Raw genomic sequence first — 26,414 nt, 5'->3', positions numbered from 1 at the left:
TGATATATATAGTCTGACCCCTGATAGTGATATATATAGTCTGACCCCTGAGAGTGATATGATATCTATAGTCTGGCCCCCTGATAGTGATATATATAGTCTGACCCCTGATAGTGATATCTATAGTCTGACCCCATGATAGTGATATCTATAGTCTGACCCCATGATAGAGATATCTATAGTCTGACCCTGATAGTGATATCTATAGTCTGACCCCATGATAGTGATATATATAGTCTGACCCCATGATAGTGATATATATAGTCTGACCCCAGTGATATGGTTCTGTTTGACCCCCTGGATAAAGCAGGTCACAGATACAACCCCCATGATAGTGATATATATAGTCTTGATGGTTCTGTTTCCTGGCATCAAGGGCTCAGGCCCTGCCAAGGGCAATAATGAACCAGGCTTGTGCAGCTTAGAGCTCATCTCAGTAGCTAGGTTTAATAAGACGATGCTGTCTGCTGCAGTCGTTTAGTCACAGTGTCCTCCAGCTGCAAGCGCAGGTGTAAAGAATTATATGATTTCATTGAGATTCATGAACAGAAGACAGTCCCACATCAGAATCACCTGAGTGGTTTTCTGTTCTGGCCTTTAACCCCAGAATTCTAAGCCTAAATTGTGGCCTTATCCTATAACCTCATCTGTTTTTCTGCCCCACCCTGCAGGTTTCTGTCCAACACGTCGTTTGACGGTCTGAGTGGTTTCATCTCATCCCAGGAGGAGACAGTGATCTCCTCAGAGAGCCATCACTTCATCTGGTCCCTGCAACACGACCCCATAGGGAAGCCCATGTGGACCAGACTGGGCCGATGGAAGCATGACAGGGTGCTACTGGACTACACTGCCTGGACCAACAAACAGGTGAGAGGGAGGAGGAGAGAGAGATGAGGGAGGGGAGGGGCTCAGAGAAACAGATATGTTACAACTTTCCCCTGGTCTCCCCTTACTAATAGATATGTTACAGGTTCCCTGGTCTCCCCTTACTAATAGATATGTTACAACTTCCCCTGGTCTCCCCTTACTAATAGATATGTTACAACTTCCCCCTGGTCTCCCCTTACTAATAGATATGTTACAACTTCCCCTGGTCTCCCCTTACTAATAGATATGTTACAACTTCCCCTGGTCTCCCCTTACTAATAGATATGTTACAACTTCCCCTGGTCTCCCCTTACTAATAGATATGTTACAACTTCCCCTGGTCTCCCCTTACTAATAGATATGTTACAACTTCCCTGGTCTCCCCTTACTAATAGATATGTTACAACTTCCCCTGGTCTCCCTTACTAATAGATATGTTACAACTTCCCTGGTCTCCCCTTACTAATAGATATGTTACAACTTCCCTGGTCTCTTACTAATAGATATGTTACAACTTCCCCTGGTCTCCCCTTACTAATAGATATGTTACAACTTCCCTGGTCTCCCTTACTAATAGATATGTTACAACTTCCCCTGGTCTCCCTTACTAATAGATATGTTACAACTTACCCTGGTCTCCCCTTACTAATAGATATGTTACAACTTCCCCTGGTCTCCCTTACTAATAGATATGTTACAACTTCCCCCTGGTCTCCCCTTACTAATAGATATGTTACAACTTCCCCTGGTCTCCCCTTACTAATAGATGTTACAGGTTCCCCTGGTCTCCCTTACTAATAGATATGTTACAACTTCCCTGGTCTCCCTTACTAATAGATATGTTACAACTTCCCTGGTCTCCCCTTACTAATAGATATGTTACAACTTCCCCTGGTCTCCCTTACTAATAGATATGTTACAACTTCCCTGGTCTCCCCTTACTAATAGATATGTCCTACCTTATCCCTGGTCTCCCCTTACTAATAGATATGTTACAGGTTCCCCTGGTCTCCCCTTACTAATAGATATGTTACAACTTCCCCTGGTCTCCCCTTACTAATAGATATGTTACTAATAGATACAGGTTCCCTGGTCTCCCCTTACTAATAGATATGTTACAATGTCTCCCTTACTAATAGATATGTTACAACTTCCCCTGGTCTCCCCTTACTAATAGATATGTTACAGGTTCCCCTGGTCTCCCCTTACTAATAGATATGTTACAACTTCCCCCTGGTCTCCCCTTACTAATATATATGATACAACTTTCCCCTGGTCTCCCCTTACTAATAGATATGTTACAACTTCCCCTGGTCTCCCCTTACTAATAGATATGTTACAGGTTCCCCTGGTCTCCCCTTACTAATAGATATGTTACAGGTTCCCCTGGTCTCCCCTTACTAATAGATATGTTACAACTTCCCCTGGTCTCCCCTTACTAATAGATATGTTACAACTTCCCCTGGTCTCCCTTACTAATAGATATGTTACAGGTTCCCCTGGTCTCCCCTTACTAATAGATATGTTACAACTTCCCCTGGTCTCCCCTTACTAATAGATATGTTACAACTTCCCCCTGGTCTCCCCTTACTAATAGATATGTTACAACTTCCCCTGGTCTCCCCTTACTAATAGATATGTTACAGGTTCCCCTGGTCTCCCCTTACTAATAGATATGTTACAACTTCCCCTGGTCTCCCCTTACTAATAGATATGTTACAGGTTCCCCTGGTCTCCCCTTACTAATAGATATGTTACAGGTTCCCTGGTCTCCCCTTACTAATAGATATGTTACAACTTCCCCCTGGTCTCCCTTACTAATAGATATGTTACAGGTTCCCTGGTCTCCCTTACTAATAGATATGATACAACTTCCCCCTGGTCTCCCCTTACTAATAGATATGTTACAACTTCCCCTGGTCTCCCCTTACTAATAGATATGTTACAGGTTCCCCTGGTCTCCCCTTACTAATAGATATGTTACAGGTTCCCCTGGTCTCCCCTTACTAATAGATATGTTACAGGTTCCCCTGGTCTCCCCTTACTAATAGATATGTTACAACTTCCCCCTGGTCTCCCCTTACTAATAGATATGTTACAGGTTCCCCTGGTCTCCCCTTACTAATAGATATGTTACAGGTTCCCCTGGTCTCCCCTTACTAATAGATATGTTACAGGTTCCCCTGGTCTCCCCTTACTAATAGATATGTTACAGGTTCCCCTGGTCTCCCCTTACTAATAGATATGATACAACTTCTCCCTGGTCTCCCCTTACTAATAGATATAGACTTCCCTACCAGCGAATCAAGGACATTCTCCCTCTTCCCTACCATCAAATCAAGGACATTCTCCCTCTTCCCTACCATCAAGTCAAGGACATTCTCCCTCTTCCCTACCATCAAATCAAGGACATTCTCCCTCTTCCCTACCATCAAATCAAGGACATTCTCCCTCTTCCCTACCATCAAATCAAGGACATTCTCCCTCTTCCCTACCAGCGAATCAGGGATATTCTGATAAGCGTGACAAAGTTTGATGATGTAATGTTACACGTAAAGTAGGAAGACCAGGTTTTGAAAGGCAACAGGATGTGACATGAAGGAGGTGTTTCCATGTGGTCTGGAGAAGCGGTTTAATGCTCTGACTGAATGGAAGCTGATAATTATTTGTTTTTTACTCTGCTGGTCTCAGCAGGTCCCAGGAAGAAATGACGAGTCCTCGCTTTCCGAGACCGAGTACCAATGTATCCTACACCGAGACACTCAATATGTTGACTCCAGTACTTCAACACTAGCTCATGGACTATGCTGCCTGGACTAGAACATTATAGCCTGGGTACCAGACCTGTTTGTGCTATTATTCCTCTCCTTGCCACCTCTTGTCAGATGCCAAACATGTAAATGCTGCTGCTGCTACGGTTAACCTCTCTTTTCCACCTTCCTCATGTTTCTCTCTCTTTCCTTCCTCTCCTCTCTCCTTCTCCTTCCCTCTCTCCTTCTACCCCTCCCTCCCTTCCTCCCTCTCCTTCTACCTCCCTTCTTCCCCTCTCCTCTCCCTCTCTCTACCCCTCCTTCCTCCCTCTCCCTTCTACCCCTCCCCTTCCTCCCTCTCCCTTCCTCCCTCTCTCCTTCTACCCCTCCCTTCCTCCCTCCCTGATGGACTAACAAACAGGCATCCTATCAGGGCGGGGACTGGAGATACCTGTCGCGGCTCCACCTCCGGGTGGTGACGTTAGTGGAGCACCCCTTCATCTTCACCCGGGAGGTGGATGAGGACGGTCTCTGTCCCGCTGGTCAGCTCTGCCTGAACCCCCTCACCAACAACACAGTCCTGCTCCAGTCTCTCTTCCTCCAGATGCGGGGGCCCAACGACAGCATTCCCATGGAGTATAAGAAGTGTTGCTACGGCTACTGCGTCGATCTACTGGAGAAACTGGCGGAGGACGTGGGGTTTGACTTCGACCTGTATATTGTAGGCGATGGCAAGTATGGTGGGTTTAAGAACGGACGCTGGACAGGGCTGGTGGGGGATCTTCTCAGCGGAGCGGCCCACCTGGCCGTCACATCTTTCAGTATCAACTCGGCCCGGAGCAGGGTTATAGACTTCACCTCCCCGTTCTTCTCCACCTCTCTGGGCATCCTGGTACGGACCCGGGATACGGCCGCGCCCATCGGGGCATTCATGTGGCCCCTGCACTGGTCCATGTGGCTGGGGATATTCGTCTCGCTACACGTTACTGCCTTGTTCCTGACCATCTACGAGTGGAACAGCCCGTTTGGAATGACGCCGCGAGGAAGGAACAGAGATAAGGTGTTCTCCTTCTCCTCGGCTCTGAACGTCTGCTATGCCATCCTGTTTGGCCGTACAGCTGCCATTAAACCTCCTAAGTGCTGGACGGGGCGGTTCCTCATGAATCTCTGGGCTATCTTCTGCCTGTTCTGTCTGTCCACCTACACAGCCAATCTGGCCGCCGTCATGGTGGGGGAGAAAACCTTCGAGCAACTCTCAGGAATACACGATCCAAAGGTAGGACTACTCAGCTGTATTAACTCCTGTCCAGTACTACAACACGTGCATCAATAGTACACCGTAGGGTGTTGTGGGGCCTGAAGCTTGGTAGAAGGGCCAAGGGGGGGGGGGCTGGGAAGAGTGGCCTGGAGAGAGGGGCTATGGAGAGGGTCTGTGGTAAGGGGGCTAGGGGAGGAGCCTGGGGAGAGGGAGAGAGGCAGAGGGGCTAGGGAGTGGGGTTGGGGAGAGGGGCTGGGGTAAAGAGGGCTATGGAGAGGGAGAGTGGCTAGGGAGTGTGGCTGGGATATGGGGAGAGGGGCCTGTTTTAGAAGGGTTAAGGAGAGGGAGAGGGACTGAGGAGAGGGGCTGGGAAGAGGGAGATGGGAGAGAGGCTGGGGATAGGGGCTGGGGTATGGGGAGAGGGACAGGCGCCTGGGAGAGAGTCCTGGGGAGAGTGGTTAGGAGAGGGGCCCTGGGAGAGGGGCCTGGGGAGAGGGCCCTGGGATAGGGGCTGGGGTAGAGGGGGCTGGGGAGAGGGAAAGGGCTGGGAGAGAGTCCTGGGGAGAGAGGGCCCTGGGGAGAGCCTGGGGAGAGGGGTTAGGGAGAGGGCCCTGGGAGAGGGGTTAGGGGGAGGGGAGAGGGCTGGGAGAGTGGCTGGGGTATGAGGAGAGGGAAAGGGACTGGGAGAGAGTCCTGGGGAGAGGGGTTACGGAGAGGGGTTAGGGAGACGGGAGAAGGCCCTGGGAGAGGGGTTAGGGAGGGGGCCTGGGGAGAGGGCCCTGGGAGAGTGGCTGGGGTATGGGGCTGGATGAGGCATACGGTTCAGGAGTTTATGGATTTTACAATGGAGAGGAGTTGAAGTGAAAAGGTATTTTTGAAAAGAGTCCAGTAGATCTATGAGGGTTGAAGTGTTGTGGAGAGTTCCAGTTTAAAGTGCAGTATCATCACAATTAATCAGTGGTCTGTCTGGGACAGTCTGACTGGTCTAAGCAACTGCCTCCAGAATAGGTCATATAATGTATCAGTGTGAATGTGGGATCAAACCACCCCACTGCTATTCTAGATTACCCTCTCATCCTACATTTCCTGTCAGTCTGTCACTGTCCTGTCTAAACAATACATGCAAAATGGTTGGACAGCCTAACTCCTTTAAAAATAAAACAAATAACAATCACAGTTTAAAGGTAACAGGAGCGAAGAGAGCTCTGTAACAGGTAAGCTGTGATGAGGAAGTAATAGACCACAGTTACAGGATGTTACAGACCAGAGTTACAGGAGGTTACAGACCACAGTTAAAGGAGGTTACAGACCATAGTTAAAGGAGGTTACAGACCACAGTTACAGGAGGTTACAGACCATAGTTAAAGGAGGTTACAGACCACAGTTAAAGGAGGTTACAGACCATAGTTAAAGGAGGTTACAGACCACAGTTAAAGGAGGTTACAGACCACAGTTTAAAGGAGGCACTCTACTCTAACAGTTACAGGAGGCACTAGACCACTAGACCACACTAACAGTTACAGGAAGTAATAGACCACACTAACAGTTACAGGAGGTAATAGACCACACTAACAGTTATAGGAGGTACTAGACCACTAACAGTTACAGGGGGTGATAGACCACACTAAGAGTTACAGGAGGTGATAGACCACTAACAGTTACAGGAGGTACTAGACCACTAACAGTTACAGGGGGTGATAGACCACTAACAGTTACAGGAGGTACTAGACCACTAACAGTTACAGGAGGTACTTGACCACTAACAGTTACAGGGGGTGATAGACCACACTAACAGTTATAGGAGGTACTAGACCACTAACAGTTACAGGAGGTACTAGACCACTAACAGTTACAGGAGGTACTAGACCACTAACAGTTACAGGGGGTACTAGACCACTAACAGTTACAGGGGGTACTAGACCACTAACAGTTACAGGAGGTACTAGACCACTAACAGTTACAGGAGGTACTAGACCACTAACAGTTACAGGAGGTACTAGACCACTAACAGTTACAGGAGGTACTAGACCACTAACAGTTACAGGAGGTACTAGACCACAGGAGGTACTAACAGTTACAGGAGGTACTAGACCACTAACAGTTACAGGAGGTGATAGACCACACTAACAGTTACAGGAGGTGATAGACCACACTAACAGTTACAGGGGGTGATAGACCACACTAACAGTTACAGGAGGTACTAGACCACTAACAGTTACAGGAGGTACTTGACCACTAACAGTTACAGGGGGTGATAGACCACACTAACAGTTACAGGAGGTACTAGACCACTAACAGTTACAGGAGGTACTAGACCACTAACAGTTACAGGGGGTACTAGACCACTAACAGTTACAGGGGTACTAGACCACTAACAGTTACAGGAGGTACTAGACCACTAACAGTTACAGGAGGTACTAGACCACTAACAGTTACAGGAGGTACTAGACCACTAACAGTTACAGGGGTACTAGACCACTAACAGTTACAGGAGGTACAGTTACAGACCACTAACAGTTACAGGAGGTGATAGACCACACTAACAGTTACAGGAGGTGATAGACCACACAGTTACAGGAGGTACTAGACCACTAACAGTTACAGGAGGTATTGACCACTAACAGTTACAGGGGGTGATAACAGTTATAGGAGGTACTAGACCACTAACAGTTACAGGAGGTACTAGACAGTTACACTAGACCACTAACAGTTACAGGAGGTACTAGACCACTAACAGTTACAGGAGGTACTAGACCACTAGACCACTAACAGTTACAGGAGGTGATAGACCACTAACAGTTACAGGAGGTACTAGACCACTAACAGTTACAGGAGGTGATAGACCACACTAACAGTTACAGGGGGTGATAGACCACTAACAGTTACAGGAGGTACTAGACCACTAACAGTTACAGGAGGTACTAGACCACTAACAGTTACAGGAGGTACTAGACCACTAACAGTTACAGGGGGTGATAGACCACTAACAGTTACAGGGGGTGATAGACCACACTAACAGTTACAGGAGGTACTAGACCACTAACAGTTACAGGAGGTACTTGACCACTAACAGTTACAGGGGGTGATAGACCACACTAACAGTTATAGGAGGTACTAGACCACTAACAGTTACAGGAGGTACTAGACCACTAACAGTTACAGGGGGTACTAGACCACTAACAGTTACAGGAGGTACTAGACCACTAACAGTTACAGGAGGTACTAGACCACTAACAGTTACAGGAGGTACTAGACCACTAACAGTTACAGGAGGCACTAGACCACTAACAGTTACAGGAGGTACTAGACCACTAACAGTTACAGGAGGTACTAGACCACTAACAGTTACAGGAGGTGATAGACCACACTAACAGTTACAGGAGGTGATAGACCACACTAACAGTTACAGGGGGTGATAGACCACACTAACAGTTACAGGAGGTACTAGACCACTAACAGTTACAGGAGGTACTAGACCACTAACAGTTACAGGAGGTACTAGACCACTAACAGTTACAGGAGGTGATAGACCACTAACAGTTACAGGAGGTACTAGACCACTAACAGTTACAGGAGGTGATAGACCACACTAACAGTTACAGGGGGTGATAGACCACTAACAGTTACAGGAGGTACTAGACCACTAACAGTTACAGGAGGTACTAGACCACTAACAGTTACAGGAGGTACTAGACCACTAACAGTTACAGGGGGTGATAGACCACTAACAGTTACAGGGGGTGATAGACCACTAACAGTTACAGGAGGTACTAGACCACTAACAGTTACAGGAGGTACTTGACCACTAACAGTTACAGGGGGTGATAGACCACACTAACAGTTATAGGAGGTACTAGACCAATAACAGTTATAGGAGGTACTAGACCACTAACAGTTACAGGAGGTACTAGACCACTAACAGTTACAGGGGGTACTAGACCACTAACAGTTACAGGGGGTACTAGACCACTAACAGTTACAGGGGGTACTAGACCACTAACAGTTACAGGAGGTACTAGACCACTAACAGTTACAGGAGGTACTAGACCACTAACAGTTACAGGAGGTACTAGACCACTAACAGTTACAGGAGGTACTAGACCACTAACAGTTACAGGAGGTACTAGACCACTAACAGTTACAGGAGGTGATAGACCACACTAACAGTTACAGGAGGTGATAGACCACACTAACAGTTACAGGGGTGATAGACCACACTAACAGTTACAGGGGTGACTAGACCACACTAACAGTTACAGGAGGTACTAGACCACTAACAGTTACAGGAGGTACTAGACCACTAACAGTTACAGGAGGTGATAGACCACTAACAGTTACAGGAGGTACTAGACCACTAACAGTTACAGGAGGTGATAGACCACACTAACAGTTACAGGGGGTGATAGACCACTAACAGTTACAGGAGGTACTAGACCGCTAACAGTTACAGGAGGTACTAGACCGCTAACAGTTATAGGAGGTACTAGACCACTAACAGTTACAGGAGGTGATAGACCACTAACAGTTACAGGAGGTACTAGACCACTAACAGTTACAGGAGGTGATAGACCACTAACAGTTACAGGAGGTACTAGACCACTAACAGTTACATGAGGTGATAGACCACACTAACAGTTACATGAGGTGATAGACCACTAACAGTTACAGGAGGTGATAGACCACTAACAGTTACAGGAGGTGATAGACCACTAACAGTTACAGGGGGTGATAGACCACACTAACAGTTACAGGAGGTGATAGACCACTAACAGTTACAGGAGGTGATAGACCACTCTAACAGTTACAGGAGGTGATGTTCTGTTCAGGAGGTACTAGACCACTAACAGTTCAGGAGGTACTAGACCCAGTTACAGGAGGTTGACTAGACCACTAACAGTTACAGGAGGTACTAGAACAGTTGCAGGAGGTGATTACACTGTTACAGGAGGTACTAGACCACACTAACAGTTACAGAGGTGATAGACCACACTAACAGTTACATGAGGTGATAGACCACTAACAGTTACAGGAGGTGATAGACCACTAACAGTTACAGGAATAGACCACTAACAGTTACAGGGGTGATAGACCACACTAACAGTTACAGGAGGTGATAGACCACTCATCACAGACCACTAACAGTTACAGGAGGTGATAGACCACTCTAACAGTTCCATATGTTCTGTTCTTCCAGCTTCATCACCCATCACAGGGGTTCCGCTTCGCCACGGTAACAGTGGGATTACCTGAAGAAAATTCCAGAGATGCACGAATACATGAGACTCATCACCAGCAACCCCAGATGGAATAGAACATCTGAAGTGAGTCATGACTGTACAGTACTGACTCATCACAGCTTTAACATGGGTACCAAGATTATACAGTACTGACTCATCACAGCTTTAACATGGGTACCAAGATGATACAGTACTGACTCATCACAGCTTTAACATGGGTACCAAGATTATACAGTACTGACTCATCACAGCTTTAACATGGGTACCAAGAGGATACAGTACTGACTCATCACAGCTGTAACATGGGTACCAAGATGATACAGTACTGACTCATCACAGCTGTAACATGGGTACCAACATGATACAGTACTGACTCATCACAGCTTTAACATGGGTACCAAGATTATACAGTACTGACTCATCACAGCTTTAACATGGGTACCAAGATGATACAGTACTGACTCATCACAGCTGTAACATGGGTACCAAGATTATACAGTACTGACTCATCACAGCTGTAACATGGGTACCAAGATTATACAGTACTGACTCATCACAGCTTTAACATGGGTACCAACATGATACAGTACTGACTCATCACAGCTGTAACATGGGTACCAACATGATACAGTACTGACTCATCACAGCTTTAACATGGGTACCAAGATTATACAGTACTGACTCATCACAGCTTTAACATGGGTACCAACATGATACAGTACTGACTCATCACAGCTTTAACATGGGTACCAAGATTATACAGTACTGACTCATCACAGCTTTAACATGGGTACCAAGATGATACAGTACTGACTCATCACAGCTTTAACATGGGTACCAAGATGATACAGTACTGACTCATCACAGCTTTAACATGGGTACCAAGATATACAGTACTGACTCATCACAGCTTTAACATGGGTACCAAGATGATACAGTACTGACTCATCACAGCTGTAACATGGGTACCTAGATTTATACAGTTGACTTCACAGCTGTAAAACACCATAATACTCTGCCACACAGGGCTCGTTTTAACACGGACAATAAGAGGTTCAGTAGGACATGTCTCTATCTATTGACAGTACTGTAACAGTGTAACATGGGTTAGTGGCTCTGTGCTCTCATCCATAACCTGGGTCCAAGTGACACAGTTAGTGGCTCTGTGCTCTGGTCCATCCTCTCCAGTGACATCGTTAGTGGCTCTGTGCTCTGCTCCATCCTCTCCAGTGACATCGTTAGTGGCTCTGTGCTCTGCTCCATCCTCTCCAGTGACATCGTTAGTGGCTCTGTGCTCTGCTCCATCCTCTCCAGTGACATCATAACAGTTAGTGGCTCTGTGCTCTGCTCCATCCTCTCCAGTGACATCGTTAGTGGCTCTGTGCTCTGCCCATCCTCTCCAGTGACATCGTTAGTGGCTCTGCGCTCTGCTCCATCCTCTCCAGTGACATCGTTAGTGGCTCTGTGCTCTGCTCCATCCTCTCCAGTGATACACGTATTTGAAATCCAGGTCTACTGGAGGTGCTGTCTATGAATCTTGCTATGTGGCCTTTGATCCTCTCCTATATCTGCTACTCAATCTGAAACTGTTTCTCAAGTCATCTCACATCTTCTCTGGAGGAGAGCAGAGTTACTGGAACTGAGGGCAGACGGCTCGGGGCTGAGGGCAGACGGCTCGGGGCTGAGGGCAGATGGCTGGGCTGGCAGACGGCTCGGGGCTGAGGGCAGACGGCTCGGGGCTGAGGGCAGACGGCTCGGGGCTGAGGGCAGACGGCTCGGGGCTGAGGGCAGACGGCTCGGGGCTGAGGGCAGGTTGGCAGGTTGATGTGGTGACATGCTGTACCAGTCGAAAGTTTGGACACCTACTCATTCAAGGGTTTTTTTCTTTATTTTTACTATTTTCTACGTTGTAGAATAATGGTGAAGACAAAAAAAAACGATAACGTAATACATATGGAATCATGTAGTGCCCAAAAAAGTGTTAAACAAATCAAAATACACATGAAGCTGGTTGAGAGAATACAGAGATTGTGCAAAGCTGTCATCAAGGCAAACACTTGGCTACTTTGAAGAATCTAAAATCTATTTTGATTTGTTGAACACTATTTTTGGGGTTACTACACGATTCCATGTGTTATTTCATAGTTTTGATGTCGTCACTATTATTCTGCAATGTAGAAAATAGTAAAAATAAAGAAAACCCCTTGAATGAGTAGGTGTCCAAACTTTTGACTGGTACTGTACATACCTTTCTCTCTGTGTGAGGGAGGTGAGGAGATGACTGAAGACTTGCACCTGCTCGCCACTGATCAGATCATTCTGGAACGTATTCTGATAAGGAGGTGCATCCCGTATCGGCTTGCCTCAGTTTCTTTCAGAGCCAGAGATAGCCCTCCCACATCTTTACTATAGCCAGCAATATATATATTAGTATGCACTGCATGAAAAAGGGCTTAACATGTGGATGCCTGGAAGTTATTAAAAAAATAGAATTGCAAAATAGCTAACGGCAGGCAGCCTAACGATTAAGAGTGTTGGGCCAGTTACCAAAAGGTAGCTGGTTCGAATCCCCGAGCTGCCTAGGTGAAAAGTCTGTCTGTGCCCTTGAGCAAGGCACTTCACCCTAATTGCTCCAATAAGTCACTCTGGATACATTTCTGCTAAATGGCAACAATGTAAAATGTTTCATGTCTAACATCAGTAAGACTCAATCATGGACACTCTTACTGACAGTTGTGGCTGCTTTGTGTGATGTATTGTTGTCTCTACCTTCTTGCCTGTTGTGCTGTTTGTGCCTATAATCTTTGTACCCTGTTTTGTGCTGCTATCATGTTGTGTTGTCATGTTGTGTTGCCACCATGCTGTGTTGTCATGTTGTGTTGCTACCATGCTGTCTTGTCACATTGTATTGCTACCATGCTGTGTTGTCATGTTGTGCTGTTACCATGCTGTGTTGTTTTTCTACCATGCTGTGTTGTCATGTGTTGCTGCCATTCTGTGTTGTTGTGTTGATGTGTTGTTGTGTTGCTGCCATGCTGTGCTGTTGTGTTGATGTGTTGTTGTGTTGCTGCCATGCTGTGTTGTCATGTTGTGTTGCTGCTATGCTGTGTTGTGTTGTTGCCATGCTGTGTTGTCATGTGTTCTTGCCATGCTGTGTTGTTGTGTTGCTGCCATGCTGTGTTGTCATGTGTTCTTGCCATGCTGTGTTGTTGTGTGTTGTTGCAATGCTGTGTTGTCATGTGTTCTTGCCATGCTGTGTTGTTGTGTTGCTGCCATGCTGTGTTGTCATGTGTTCTTGCCATGCTGTGTTGTTGTGTGTTGTTGCCATGCTGTGTTGTCATGTGTTCTTGCCATGCTGTGTTGCTGCCATGCTGTGTTGCTGCCATGCTGTGTTTCTGCCATGCTGTGTTGCTGCCATGCTGTGTTGTTGTGTTGCTGTGTTGTTGTGTTGTTGCCATGCTGTGTTGTTGTGTTGCTGTGTTGTTCTGTTGCTGCCATGCTGTGTTGTCATGTTGTGTTGCTGCCATGCTGTGTTGTTGTGTTGCTGTGTTGTTGTGTTGTTGCCATGCTGTGTTGTTGTGTTGCTGTGTTTTTGTGTTGTTGTGTTGCTGTGTTGTTGTGTTGTTGCCATGCTGTGTTGTGTTGCTGCCATGCTGTGTTGTCATGTTGTGTTGCTGCCATGCTGTGTTGTCATGTTGTGTTGTCATGTTGTGTTGCTGCTATGCTGTGTTGCTGCCATGCTGTGTTGTCATGTTGTGTTGCTGCCATGCTGTGTTGTCATGTTGTGTTGTCATGTTGTGTTGCTGCCATGCTGTGTTGTTGTGTTGCTGTGTTGTGTTGCTGCCATGCTGTGTTGTCATGTTGTGTTGTTGTGTTGCTGTGTTGCTGCCTTGCTGTGTTGTCATGTTGTGTTGCTGCCATGCTGTGTTGTCATGTTGTGTTGTCATGTTGTGTTGCTGCCATGCTGTGTTGTTGTGTTGCTGTGTTGTGTTGCTGCCATGCTGCGTTGCCATGCTGTGTTGTCATGTTGTGTTGCTGCCATGCTGTGTTGTCATGTTGTGTTACTGCCATGCTGTGTTGTTGTGTTGCTGTGTTGTGTTGCTGCCATGCTGTGTTGTCATGTTGTGTTTGTTGCCATGCTGTGTTGTTGTGTTGCTGTGTTGTGTTGCTGCCATGCTGTGTTGTCATGTTTTGTTACTGCCATGTTGTCATGTTGTGTTGCTGCCATGCTGTGTTGTCATGTTTTGTTGCTGCCATGCTGTGTTGTCATGTGTTGCTGCCATGCTGTGTTGTCATGTTGTGTTGCTGCTATGCTGTGTTGTTCTTCTACCATGCTGTGTTGTCATGTTGTGTTGCTGCCATGCTGTGTTGTCATGTTGTGTTGCTGCCATGCTGTGTTGTCATGTGTTGCTGCCATGCTGTGTTGTTGTGTTGCCGCCATACTGTGTTGTCATGTTGTGTTGCTGCTATGCTGTGTTGCTGCCATGCTGTGGTGTCATGTGTTGCGGCCATGCTGTGTTGTTGTGTTGCGGCCATGCTGTGTTGTCATGTGTTGCTGCCATGCTGTGTTGTTGTGTTGCCGCCATGCTGTGTTGTCATGTTGTGTTGCTGCTATGCTGTGTTGCTGCCATGCTGTGTTGTCATGTGTTGTTGCCATGCTGTGTTGTCATGTTGTGTTGCTGCTATGCTGTGTTGCTGCCATGCTGTGTTGTCATGTGTTGTTGCCATGCTGTGTTGTCATGTTGTGTTGCTGCCATGCTGTGTTGTTGTGTTTCCGCCATGCTGTGTTGTCATGTTGTGTTGCTGCTATGCTGTGTTGCTGCCATGCTGTGTTGTCATGTGTTGTTGCCATGCTGTGTTGTCATGTGTTGCTGCCATGCTGTGTTGTCATGTTTTGTTGCTGCCATGCTGTGTTTTCATGTGTTGCTGCCATGCTGTGTTGTTGTGTTGTGTTGCTGCTATGCTGTGTTGCTGCCATGCTGTGTTGTCATGTGTTGTTGCCATGCTGTGTTGTCATGTGTTGCTGCCATGTTGTGTTGTTGTGTTGCCGCCATGCTGTGTTGTCATGTTGTGTTGCTGCTATGCTGTGTTGTTGTGTTGTGTTGCTGCTATGCTGTGTTGCTGCCATGCTGTGTTGTCATGTTTTGTTGCTGCCATGCTGTGTTTTCATGTGTTGCTGCCATGCTGTGTTGTTGTGTTGTGTTGCTGCTATGCTGTGTTGCTGCCATGCTGTGTTGTCATGTGTTGTTGCCATGATGTGTTGTCATGTGTTGCTGCCATGCTGTGTTGTTGTGTTGCCGCCATGCTGTGTTGTCATGTTGTGTTGCTGCTATGCTGTGTTGCTGCCATGCTGTGTTGTCATGTGTTGTTGCTGCCATGCTGTGTTTTCATGTGTTGCTGCCATGCTGTGTTGTTGTGTTGTGTTGCTGCTATGCTGTGTTGCTGCCATGCTGTGTTGTCATGTGTTGTTGCCATGCTGTGTTGTCATGTGTTGCTGCCATGCTGTGTTGTTGTGTTGTGGCCATGCTGTGTTGTCACGTTTTGTTGCTGCCATGCTGTGTTTTCATGTGTTGCTGCCATGTTGTGTTGTTGTGTTGCCGCCATGCTGTGTTGTCATGTTGTGTTGCTGCTATGCTGTGTTGCTGCCATGCTGTGTTGTCATGTTGTGTTGCTGCTATGCTGTGTTGCCGCCATGCTGTGTTGTCATGTGTTGTTGCCATGCTGTGTTGTCATGTGTTGTTGCCATGCTGTGTTGTCATGTGTTGTTGCCATGCTGTGTTTTCATGTGTTGCTGCCATGCTGTGTTGTTGTGTGTTGCTGCCATGCTGTGTTGTCATGTGTTGCGGCCATGCTGTGTTGACTCTTGTCCTGATGTGTGTATTCAGTAGCAAATTGTGTGTCTTTTCAGGCATGATCCACAGCAACTGGATGCTTTCATCATGGACAAGGCCTTACTAGACCACGAGGTGTCTATAGATGCAGAATGCAAGACACTCACTGTGGGGAAACCATTTGCAATTGAAGGCAAGTAGATTGACATGAAATAAGGTGTTAATTCTGTATCCATAATGAAGAGGAACAAGACAGGTATGCCCTTTGTCCCCTCTCCCTTTTGTGCTAGCTACAGAACCACTGGTAGAAAGGATAAGACAGAACATTATAATATAGAACCACTGGTAGAAAGGATAAGACACAACATTATAATATAGAACCACTGGTATAAAGGATAAGACAAGACATTATAATATAGACATTATAATACAGAACCACTGGTAGAAAGGATAAGACATTATAATATAGAACCACTGGTAGAAAGGATAAGACATTATAATATAGAACCACTGGTAGAAAGGATAAGACATTATAATATAGAACCACTGGTAGAAAGGATAAGACATTATAATATAGAACCACTGGTAGAAAGGATAAGACATTATAATATAGAACCACTGGTAGAAAGGATAAGACATTATAATATAGAACCACTGGTAGAAAGGATAAGACATTATAATATAGAACCACTGGTAGAAGGATAAGACATTATAATATAGAACCAAGGATAAGACATTATAATATAGAACCACTGGTAGAAAGGATAAGACATTATAATATAGAACCACTGGTATAAAGGATAAGACATTATAATATAGAACCACTGGTAGAAAGGACAAGACAAGACATTATAATATAGAACCACTGGTAGAAAGGACAAGACAAGAAATTATAATATAGAAGTCATTCTGTCTGTCCCCAGGCTACGGCATCGGCCTGCTGTGTTTTCTGTCTGTTCCCAGGCTACGTCATCGGCCTCCTGTGTTTTCTATCTGTTCCCAGGCTACGGCATCGGCCTGCTGTGTTTTCTAAGTCATTCTGTCTGTTCCCAGGCTACGGCATCGGCCTGCTGTGTTTTCTATCTGTTCCCAGGCTACGGCATCGGCCTGCTGTGTTTTCTGACTGTTCCCAGACTACGGCATCGGCCTGCTGTGTTTTCTAAGTCATTCTGTCTGTTACCAGGCTACGGCATCGGCCTGCTGTGTTTTCTGACTGTTCCCAGGCTACGGCATCGGCCTCCTGTGTTTTCTATCTGTTCCCAGGCTACGGCATCGGCCTGCTGTGTTTTCTAAGTCATTCTGTCTGTTCCCAGGCTACGGCATCGGCCTGCTGTGTTTTCTAAGTCATTCTGTCTGTCCCCAGGCTACGGCATCGGCCTGCTGTGTTTTCTAAGTCATTCTGTCTGTCCCCAGGCTACGGCATCGGCCTGCTGTGTTTTCTAAGTCATTCTGACTGTTCCCAGGCTACGGCATCGGCCTGCTGTGTTTTCTAACTCATTCTGACTGTTTCCAGGCTACTGCATCGGCCTGCTGTGTTTTTGTCTGTTCCCAACGGCATCGGCCTCTGTTTTCTGTGTTCCCAGGCTACGGCTTCGGCCTGCTGTGTTTTCTGACTGTTCCCAGGCTACGGCATCGGCCTGCTGTGTTTTCTAAGTCATTCTGTCTGTTCCCAGGCTACGGCTTCGGCCTGCTGTGTTTTCTGACTGTTCCCAGGCTACGGCATCGGCCTGCTGTGTTTTCTAAGTCATTCTGTCTGTTCCCAGGCTACGGCATCGGCCTGCTGTGTTTTCTAAGTCATTCTGTCTGTTCCCAGGTTACGGCATCGGCCTGCGCCAGAACTCCCACCTGACCTCTAATATCTCAGAGCTGGTGAGCCAGTACAAGTCTGACGGCTTCATAGACATGCTACATGATAAGTGGTACAAGGTGGTGCCCTGTGGGAAACGGAGCTTCGCAGTCACAGAGGTAATGTACATCATACTACTTCAACCAGTCACAGAGGTAATGTACTGTACATCATACTACTTCAATCAGTCACAGAGGTAATGTACAGCATACCTCTTCAACCAGTCACAGAGGTAATGTACTGTACATCATACTACTTCAATCAGTCACAGAGGTAATGTACAGCATACCTCTTCAACCAGTCACAGAGGTAATGTACATCATACCTCTTCAACCAGTCACAGAGGTAATGTACATCATACCTCTTCAACCAGTCACAGAGGTAATGTACATCATACCTCTTCAACCAGTCACAGAGGTAATGTACATTTATATGCCATTTAGCAGACGCTTTTATCCAAAGCGACTTACAGTCATGTGTGCATACATTCTACGTATGGGTGGTCCCGGGGATCGAACCCACTACCCTGGCGTTACAAGCGCCATGCTCTACCAACTGAGCTACAGAAGGACCATTCAATCAGTCACAGAGGTAAAAGTATATCATACTACTTCAACCAGTCACAGAGGTAATGTACATCATACCTCTTCAACCAGTCACAGAGGTAATGTACATCATACTACTTCAAGTCACAGAGGTAATGTACATCATACTACTTCAACCAGTCACAGAGGTAATGTACATCATACTACTTCAACCAGTCACAGAGGTAATGTACATCATACTCTTCAACCAGTCACAGAGGTAATGTACATCATACTACTTCAACCAGTCACAGAGGTAATGTACATCATACTACTTCAACCAGTCACAGAGGTAAAAGTACATCAATACAAATACTGATGTACTACATCACAATGCTAAATTATCTCTATTCTGTGATTTCAAAAGTCTTAATGATTTTCATTATAATTTCCAGAAGCTTGTCGCTGCAACAGAATATAAAACTGCCCATTTGTTTTCTTCAATAATCTTCCATAAATAAGACGCTATTTGAAAAATGTGTGAAATATTTCAGTTTGATTCATATGCAAGGGAAATGTACAAATTATGAATGTATCGATATGCTGAACTCACAGCATACAGTACAAAGTGTGTTTTATATCCTGTGTGTTTGTCTCTGCTCTCTCCAGACCCTACAGATGGGCATTAATAAGCATTTCTCAGGCCTGTTTTATATCCTGTGTGTTTGTCTCTGCTCTCTCCAGACCCTACAGATGGGAATTAAGCATTTCTCAGGCCTGTTTTACATCCTGTGTGTTTGTCTCTGCTCTCTCCAGACCCTACAGATGGGCATTAAGCATTTCTAAGGCCTGTTTTATATCCTGTGTGTTTGTCTCTGCTCTCTCCAGACCCTACAGATGGGCATTAAGCATTTCTCAGGCCTGTTTTACATCCTGTGTGTTTGTCTCTGCTCTCTCCAGACCCTACAGATGGGCATTAAGCATTTCTCAGGCCTGTTTTATATCCTGTGTGTTTGTCTCTGCTCTCTCCAGACCCTACAGATGGGCATTAAGCATTTCTCAGGCCTGTTTTACATCCTGTGTGTTTGTCTCTGCTCTCTCCAGACCCTACAGATGGGCATTAAGCATTTCTCAGGCCTGTTTTATATCCTGTGTGTTTGTCTCTGCTCTCTCCAGACCCTACAGATGGGCATTAAGCATTTCTCAGGCCTGTTTTTGATGCTGTGTGTTTGTCTCTGCTCTCTCCAGACCCTACAGATGGGCATTAAGCATTTCTCAGGCCTGTTTTTGATGCTGTGTGTTTGTCTCTGCTCTCTCCAGACCCTACAGATGGGCATTAAGCATTTCTCAGGCCTGTTTTATATCCTGTGTGTTTGTCTCTGCTCTCTCCAGACCCTACAGATGGGCATTAAGCATTTGTCAGGCCTGTTTTACATCCTGTGTGTTTGTCTCTGCTCTCTCCAGACCCTACAGATGGGCATTAAGCATTTCTCAGGCCTGTTTTACATCCTGTGTGTTTGTCTCTGCTCTCTCCAGACCCTACAGATGGGCATTAAGCATTTCTCAGGCCTGTTTTATATCCTGTGTGTTTGTCTCTGCTCTCTCCAGACCCTACAGATGGGCATTAAGCATTTCTCAGGCCTGTTTTTGATGCTGTGTGTCGGGCTCGGTCTGTCTCTCCTCACCACCCTGGCTGAACACATAATCTACCGCTTTGCCATACCCAGAGTCAAGGAGCCCAAGTTCAAGTACTGGCTGCATACTAGTCAGGTAACTAACTATCACTATGTTAACTGGCTGCATACTAGTCAGGTAACTAACTATCACTATGTTAACCGGCTGCATACTAGTCAGGTAACTAACTATCACTATGTTAACTGGCTGCATACTAGTCAGGTAACTAACTATCACTATGTTAACCGGCTGCATACTAGTCAGGTAACTAACTATCACTATGTTAACCGGCTGCATACTAGTCAGGTAACTAACTTAACTATCACTATGTTAACCGGCTGCATACTAGTCAGGTAACTAACTATACTATGTTAACTGGCTGCATACTAGTCAGGTAACTAACTATCACGATGTTAACTGGCTGCATACTAGTCAGGTAACTAACTATCACTATGTTAACCGGCTGCATACTAGTCAGGTAACTAACTATCACTATGTTAACTGGCTGCATACTAGTCAGGTAACTAACTATCACTATGTTAACTGGCTGCATACTAGTCAGGTAACTAATTTAACTATCACTATGTTAACCGGCTGCATACTAGTCAGGTAACTATCACTATGTTAACTGGCTGCATACTAGTCAGGTAACTAACTATCACTATGTTAACTGGCTGCATACTAGTCAGGTAACTAATTTAACTATCACTATGTTAACCGGCTGCATACTAGTCAGGTAACTAACTATCACTATGTTAACTGGCTGCATACTAGTCAGGTAACTAACTATCACTATGTTAACCGGCTGCATACTAGTCAGGTAACTAATTTAACTATCACTATGTTAACCGGCTGCATACTAGTCAGGTAACTAACTATCACTATGTTAACTGGCTGCATACTAGTCAGGTAACTAACTATCACTATGCTAACTGGCTGCATACTAGTCAGGTAACTAACTATCACTATGTTAACTGGCTGCATACTAGTCAGGTAACTAACTATCACTATGTTAACCGGCTGCATACTAGTCAGGTAACTAACTATCACTATGCTAACTGGCTGCATACTAGTCAGGTAACTAATTTAACTATCACTATGTTAACCGGCTGCATACTAGTCAGGTAACTAACTATCACTATGTTAACTGGCTGCATACTAGTCAGGTAACTAACTATCACTATGTTAACTGGCTGCATACTAGTCAGGTAACTAATTTAACTATCACTATGTTAACCGGCTGCATACTAGTCAGGTAACTAACTATCACTATGTTAACTGGCTGCATACTAGTCAGGTAACTAACTATCACTATGTTAACTGGCTGCATACTAGTCAGGTAACTAATTTAACTATCACTATGTTAACTGGCTGCATACTAGTCAGGTAACTAACTATCACTATGTTAACTGGCTGCATACTAGTCAGGTAACTAACTATCACTATGCTAACTGGCTGCATACTAGTCAGGTAACTAACTATCACTATGTTAACTGGCTGCATACTAGTCAGGTAACTAACTATCACTATGTTAACCGGCTGCATACTAGTCAGGTAACTAACTATCACTATGTTAACTGGCTGCATACTAGTCAGGTAACTAACTATCACTATGTTAACTGGCTGCATACTAGTCAGGTAACTAACTATCACTATGTTAACCGGCTGCATACTAGTCAGGTAATCTAACTATCACTATGTTAACTGGCTGCATACTAGTCAGGTAACTAATTTAACTATCACTATGTTAACTGGCTGCATACTAGTCAGGTAACTAACTAACTATCACTATGTTAACTGGCTGCATACTAGTCAGGTAACTAACTATTATGTTAACTGGCTGCATACTAGTCAGGTCAACTATCACGATGTTAACTGGCTGCATACTAGTCAGGTAACTAATTTAACTATCACTATGTTAACTGTGCATACTAGTCAGGTAACTAACTATCACTATGTTAACTGGCTGCATACTAGTCAGGTAACTAATTTAACTATCACTATGTTAACTGGCTGCGTACTGTCAGGTAACTAACTATCACTATGTTAACTGGCTCGTACTAGTCAGGTAACTAACTATCACTATGTTAACTGGCTGCATAAGTCAGGTAACTAGCAAATCACTATGTTAACAAAATGGCGTGCATACTAGTCAGGTAACTAACTATCACTATGTTAACTGGCTGCATACAAGGTGCTAACTATCACTATGTTAACTGGCTGCATAACAGGTAACTAACTATCACTATGTTAACTGGCTGCATACTAGTCAGGTAACTAACTATCACTATGTTAACTGGCTGCATACTAGTCAGGTAACTAACTAGTGACTATGTTAACCGGCTGCATACTAGTCAGGTATCTAACTATCACTATGTTAACTGGCTGCATACTAGTCAGGTAACTAACTATCACTATGTTAATGGTGCATACTAGTCGGTAACTAACTAAACGTAGTGATAGTTAACTGGCTGCATACTAGACAGGTAACTAATTTAACTAACTTCATGAGTCAAGTATGTTTATTAGCTTCATTCTTGGCAGGTAACTAACGTAGCTATCAACTGTCTTTATTAGCTCCCGAGTGCCACAGCGGTCTAAGGCACTGTAACGGTTTGTGTTCTTGTAGGAAGCAATCACTCCCTTATCGTTGACAATAAATGATCCATAACTGGACTAATAACTCACTAACTAGCAAATAATATGAACAAAATGTGCCCACGTGGCTACCGGCAGCTCTACTTCAATCTCAAAACAAGTGCATCTACTCACGACCGCTCATGCTGTAAACACAGTCCAGTGCATCTACTCACGACCGCTCATGCTGTAAACACAGTCCTGTGGAATGCCACAGATCCATATATGGCAATGGTCTGCTTGCATATAGGCTTCCTGCAGCTCTGATTGGATATGGTGCTCTCTGTGGTCTGATAGAGTACTTCTAAGTCCTGTGTCAATGATAGTAATCCTCTCAGATGCGTTCTGTCTACAAAAATCTCTTGCATAGTTAGTTGTGCAAACTAAGTTTTGTATAGTTTGTTTTGTTTCGGTATGTTGCGATCACAATTAGCACAGTAAAAGGGCTGATTAGTACTTCTCTCTGTGGGCTGAGAGTACTTCTCTCCGTGGGCTGAGAGTACTTCTCTCTGTGGGCTGATAGTACTTCTCTCCGTGGGCTGATAGTACCTCTCTCTGTGGGCTGATAGTACTTCTCTTCGTGGGCTGATAGTACTTCTCTCCGTGGGCTGATAGTACTTCTCTCTGTGGGCTGATAGTACTTCTCTCCGTGGGCTGATAGTACTTCTCTCTGTGGGCTGATAGTACTTACTTCTCTCCGTGGGCTGATAGTACTTCTCTCCGTGGGCTGATAGTACTTCTCTCCATGGGCTGATAGTACTTCTCTCTGTGGGCTGATAGTACTTCTCTCTGTGGGCTGATAGTACTTCTCTCTGTGGGCTGATAGTGCTTCTCTCTGTGGGCTGATAGTGCTTCACTCTGTGGGCTGATAGTACTTCTCTCTGTGGGCTGATAGTACTTCTCTCTGTGGGCTGATAGTACTTCTCTCTGTGGGCTGAGAGTACTTCTCTCCATGGGCTGAGAGTACTTCTCTCCATGGGCTGATATTGCTTCTCTCCATGGGCTGATAGTACTTCTCTCCGTGGGCTGATATTGCTTCTCTCCATGGGCTGATAGTACTTCTCTCTGTGGGCTGATAGTACTTCTCTCTGTGGGCTGATAGTACTTCTCTCCGTGGGCTGATAGTACTTCTCTCTGTGGGCTGATAGTACTTACTTCTCTCCGTGGGCTGATAGTACTTCTCTCCGTGGACTGATAGTACTTCTCTCTGTGGGCTGATAGTACTTACTTCTCTCTGTGGGCTGATAGTACTTCTCTCCGTGGGCTGATAGTACTTCTCTCTGTGGGCTGATAGTACTTCTCTCCGTGGGCTGATAGTACTTCTCTCTGTGGGCTGATAGTACTTCTCTCTGTGGGCTGATAGTACTTCTCTCTGTGGGCTGATAGTACTTCTCTCCATGGGCTGATAGTAATTCTCTCCATGGGCTGATAGTAATTCTCTCCGTGGGCTGATAGTACTTCTGCCTGGCAGTCCCATTCAGAAATGACTGAAATTCTTCTGAGAATATCATACTCTGGTATGTGTATAGTTTCTGTTTGACATATTATGCTGCTCTGTCCCACAGAGGTTACATCGAGCAATGAACTCATCTTTCAATGACGATAAACTGCAGACTGTAGCCAAGCCAGAAAGGTAACAACGTGTCCCTTCACATAAAAGCCGCACAGAAAAAGACTGTGGATTGACTGGTGATTTAAAGGTGGCAGTTTGACAGCGTGTGTCACTGGTTTTAATCACAGGGAAATATAATTGTCAGTGATGATAGCAAAGACACTATTCCCTACATAGTGCACTACTTTTGACCAGAACCCTATGGAATGTGGGGTCCATTCTTGGACACTTCGAAAACCTATTAGATTAATCACCTTACTAACTGACCGTGGAAAAGATCCTATCCATGTCATGTACCATGTCCAGTAATAGATAGAGAATCTAATTTATAAAAATAACTTTTTAATGTGAATAGATTACACACTATGAATTGAGTCAGTCTTGCATATCACTGTAAAATAAAGACCTGACAGACGCCTCACTTTATGTTGCGCTATTAGGTTAATGTATAGTCTTAGAAACGTGGCTCTCTGTCACAGGAGGCTGGTGGCATCTTATTTGGGAGGACGGGCTCATGATAACGGCTGGAGAATAATTAGTGGAATGGTGTCAAATACATCCAACACATGGTTTCCATTTACTCCATTTCAGCTAATAGTATGAGCCCTCCTCCCCTCAGCAGCCTCCACTGGTCTCTGTACATTGTAGATTAGGTTCCCTGTTGGGGTTTTTATCAGCCACTGCCAGATTGACTGTGGAAAAGAACTACAGGGTGACCAGTGGCATATAAGAATACTGGAAAAAACAAGATCACAACGCCACAAATAAAATCTGTGTTTTTTTGTTCGACCCCAAGGTGCATCATGGGTAACAACCAACAACAACTGCAGCCATGTGTACCATGGAATAGCTCCAACTGCAACAGGAGGAAGATCCCCACCTCAGGAGTCCCTGCTAAATGTTCTGGAGTCTCCCCCCCTGTGATTGCTCTCCTCCTCCTCCTCCTCCTCCCTCAGCCCCTCCACCTAATTCCTCTCCTCCTTCTCCTCAGGTAGCATTGCCACCTCAAGCACAGAACACATTTTAAAAACACCTGTAAGAGCTATTTCCTGTATTCTAGAGCCTTAATTAATTCAAATAAAGCTAGCCAATACCAGTAGTTACGATATATTCATAATGGATTGATCAAATAAGGTCATTTTAAAAATAAATAAAATAATTTCTCTAATTTTCCTTCAGAAAGCATTCAACCCCCTTGATTTTTTCGACATTTTGTTGTTTTACAGCCAGAATTTAAAATGGTATACATTTAGATTGTGTCACTAGTCTACAAACAAGATCCCAAAATGTCAAAGTTAAATTTAGTTTTTAGTAATGTTTACAAATTTATAAAAAAATTAAAAGCTGAAATGAAGTGACTCAATAAGTATTCAACCCCTTTGTTATGGCAAGCCTAAATAAGTTCAAGAGTAAGAATTTGCTTAACAAGTCATATAAATTGCATTGACTCACTCTGTGTGAAATAATAGTGCTTAACATGATTTTTTAACGACTACCTCACCTCTGTACCCCACACATACAATCATATGTAAGGTCTCTCAGTCAATCAGTGCATTTCAAGCACAGATTCAACCAAAGTCCAGGGAGGTTTTCTGATGCCTGGCAAAGAAGGGCACCTATTGGTAGATGGGTAAAAAAACCTGACAAAGGCATATCCCTTTTTATTTTACTTTTATTTACCTTAATTTAACCCTTTGAGCATGGTGAAGTTCTTAATTACCCTTTGGATGGTGTAGAGGAAGGAGTTTAACGGCTGGGACAGGAAAAAACTGAAGATGGATCAACAACATTGTAGTTACTCCACAATACTAACCTAAATGACAGAGTCAAAAGAAGGAAGCCCGTACAGAATACAATCATTCCAAAACATGCATCCTATTTCCAACAATGCACTAAATTAATACTGCAAAGAATGACATTTTTGTCCTGAATACAAAGCGTTATGTTTTGTGCAAATCCAACAACACACTCTTCATATTTTCAAGCATCGTGGTGGCTGCATCATGTTATGGGTATGCTTGTCATTTTTCTGCACGGGCAAAATCCTAGAGTAAATCTTCATTCCCCTTTTGAGCAGGACAATAACCTAAAACACAAGGCCAAATCTACACTGCTTACCAAGACAATATTGAATGTTCCTGAGTGGCCAAGTTACAATTTACTTAATCTGGCTTGAAT

General features: G+C 44.8%; 1 protein-coding gene across 1 annotated transcript; it reads left to right on the top strand.

The window, feature by feature from the left end:
- Nucleotides 1-671: 671 nt before the first annotated feature.
- Nucleotides 672-24,261, top strand: LOC124024285 (glutamate receptor ionotropic, NMDA 3A-like; the record flags this gene model as incomplete). The annotated part of the gene is given in 9 exon segments (XM_046338273.1): nucleotides 672-867; nucleotides 4,039-4,893; nucleotides 10,070-10,113; nucleotides 10,115-10,156; nucleotides 10,158-10,196; nucleotides 16,021-16,136; nucleotides 17,757-17,908; nucleotides 19,922-20,083; nucleotides 24,190-24,261. Coding segments are annotated over 9 exon segments (1,678 nt in total), but the record flags the coding sequence as incomplete, so codon positions are not given.
- Nucleotides 24,262-26,414: the final 2,153 nt, after the last annotated feature.

The sequence above is a fragment of the Oncorhynchus gorbuscha genome, unplaced genomic scaffold (genome assembly GCF_021184085.1).
Source record: "Oncorhynchus gorbuscha isolate QuinsamMale2020 ecotype Even-year unplaced genomic scaffold, OgorEven_v1.0 Un_scaffold_1821, whole genome shotgun sequence".
Classification (NCBI taxonomy): Eukaryota; Metazoa; Chordata; class Actinopteri; order Salmoniformes; family Salmonidae; genus Oncorhynchus; species Oncorhynchus gorbuscha.
This window is presented reverse-complemented; position numbering and strand designations above follow the sequence as displayed.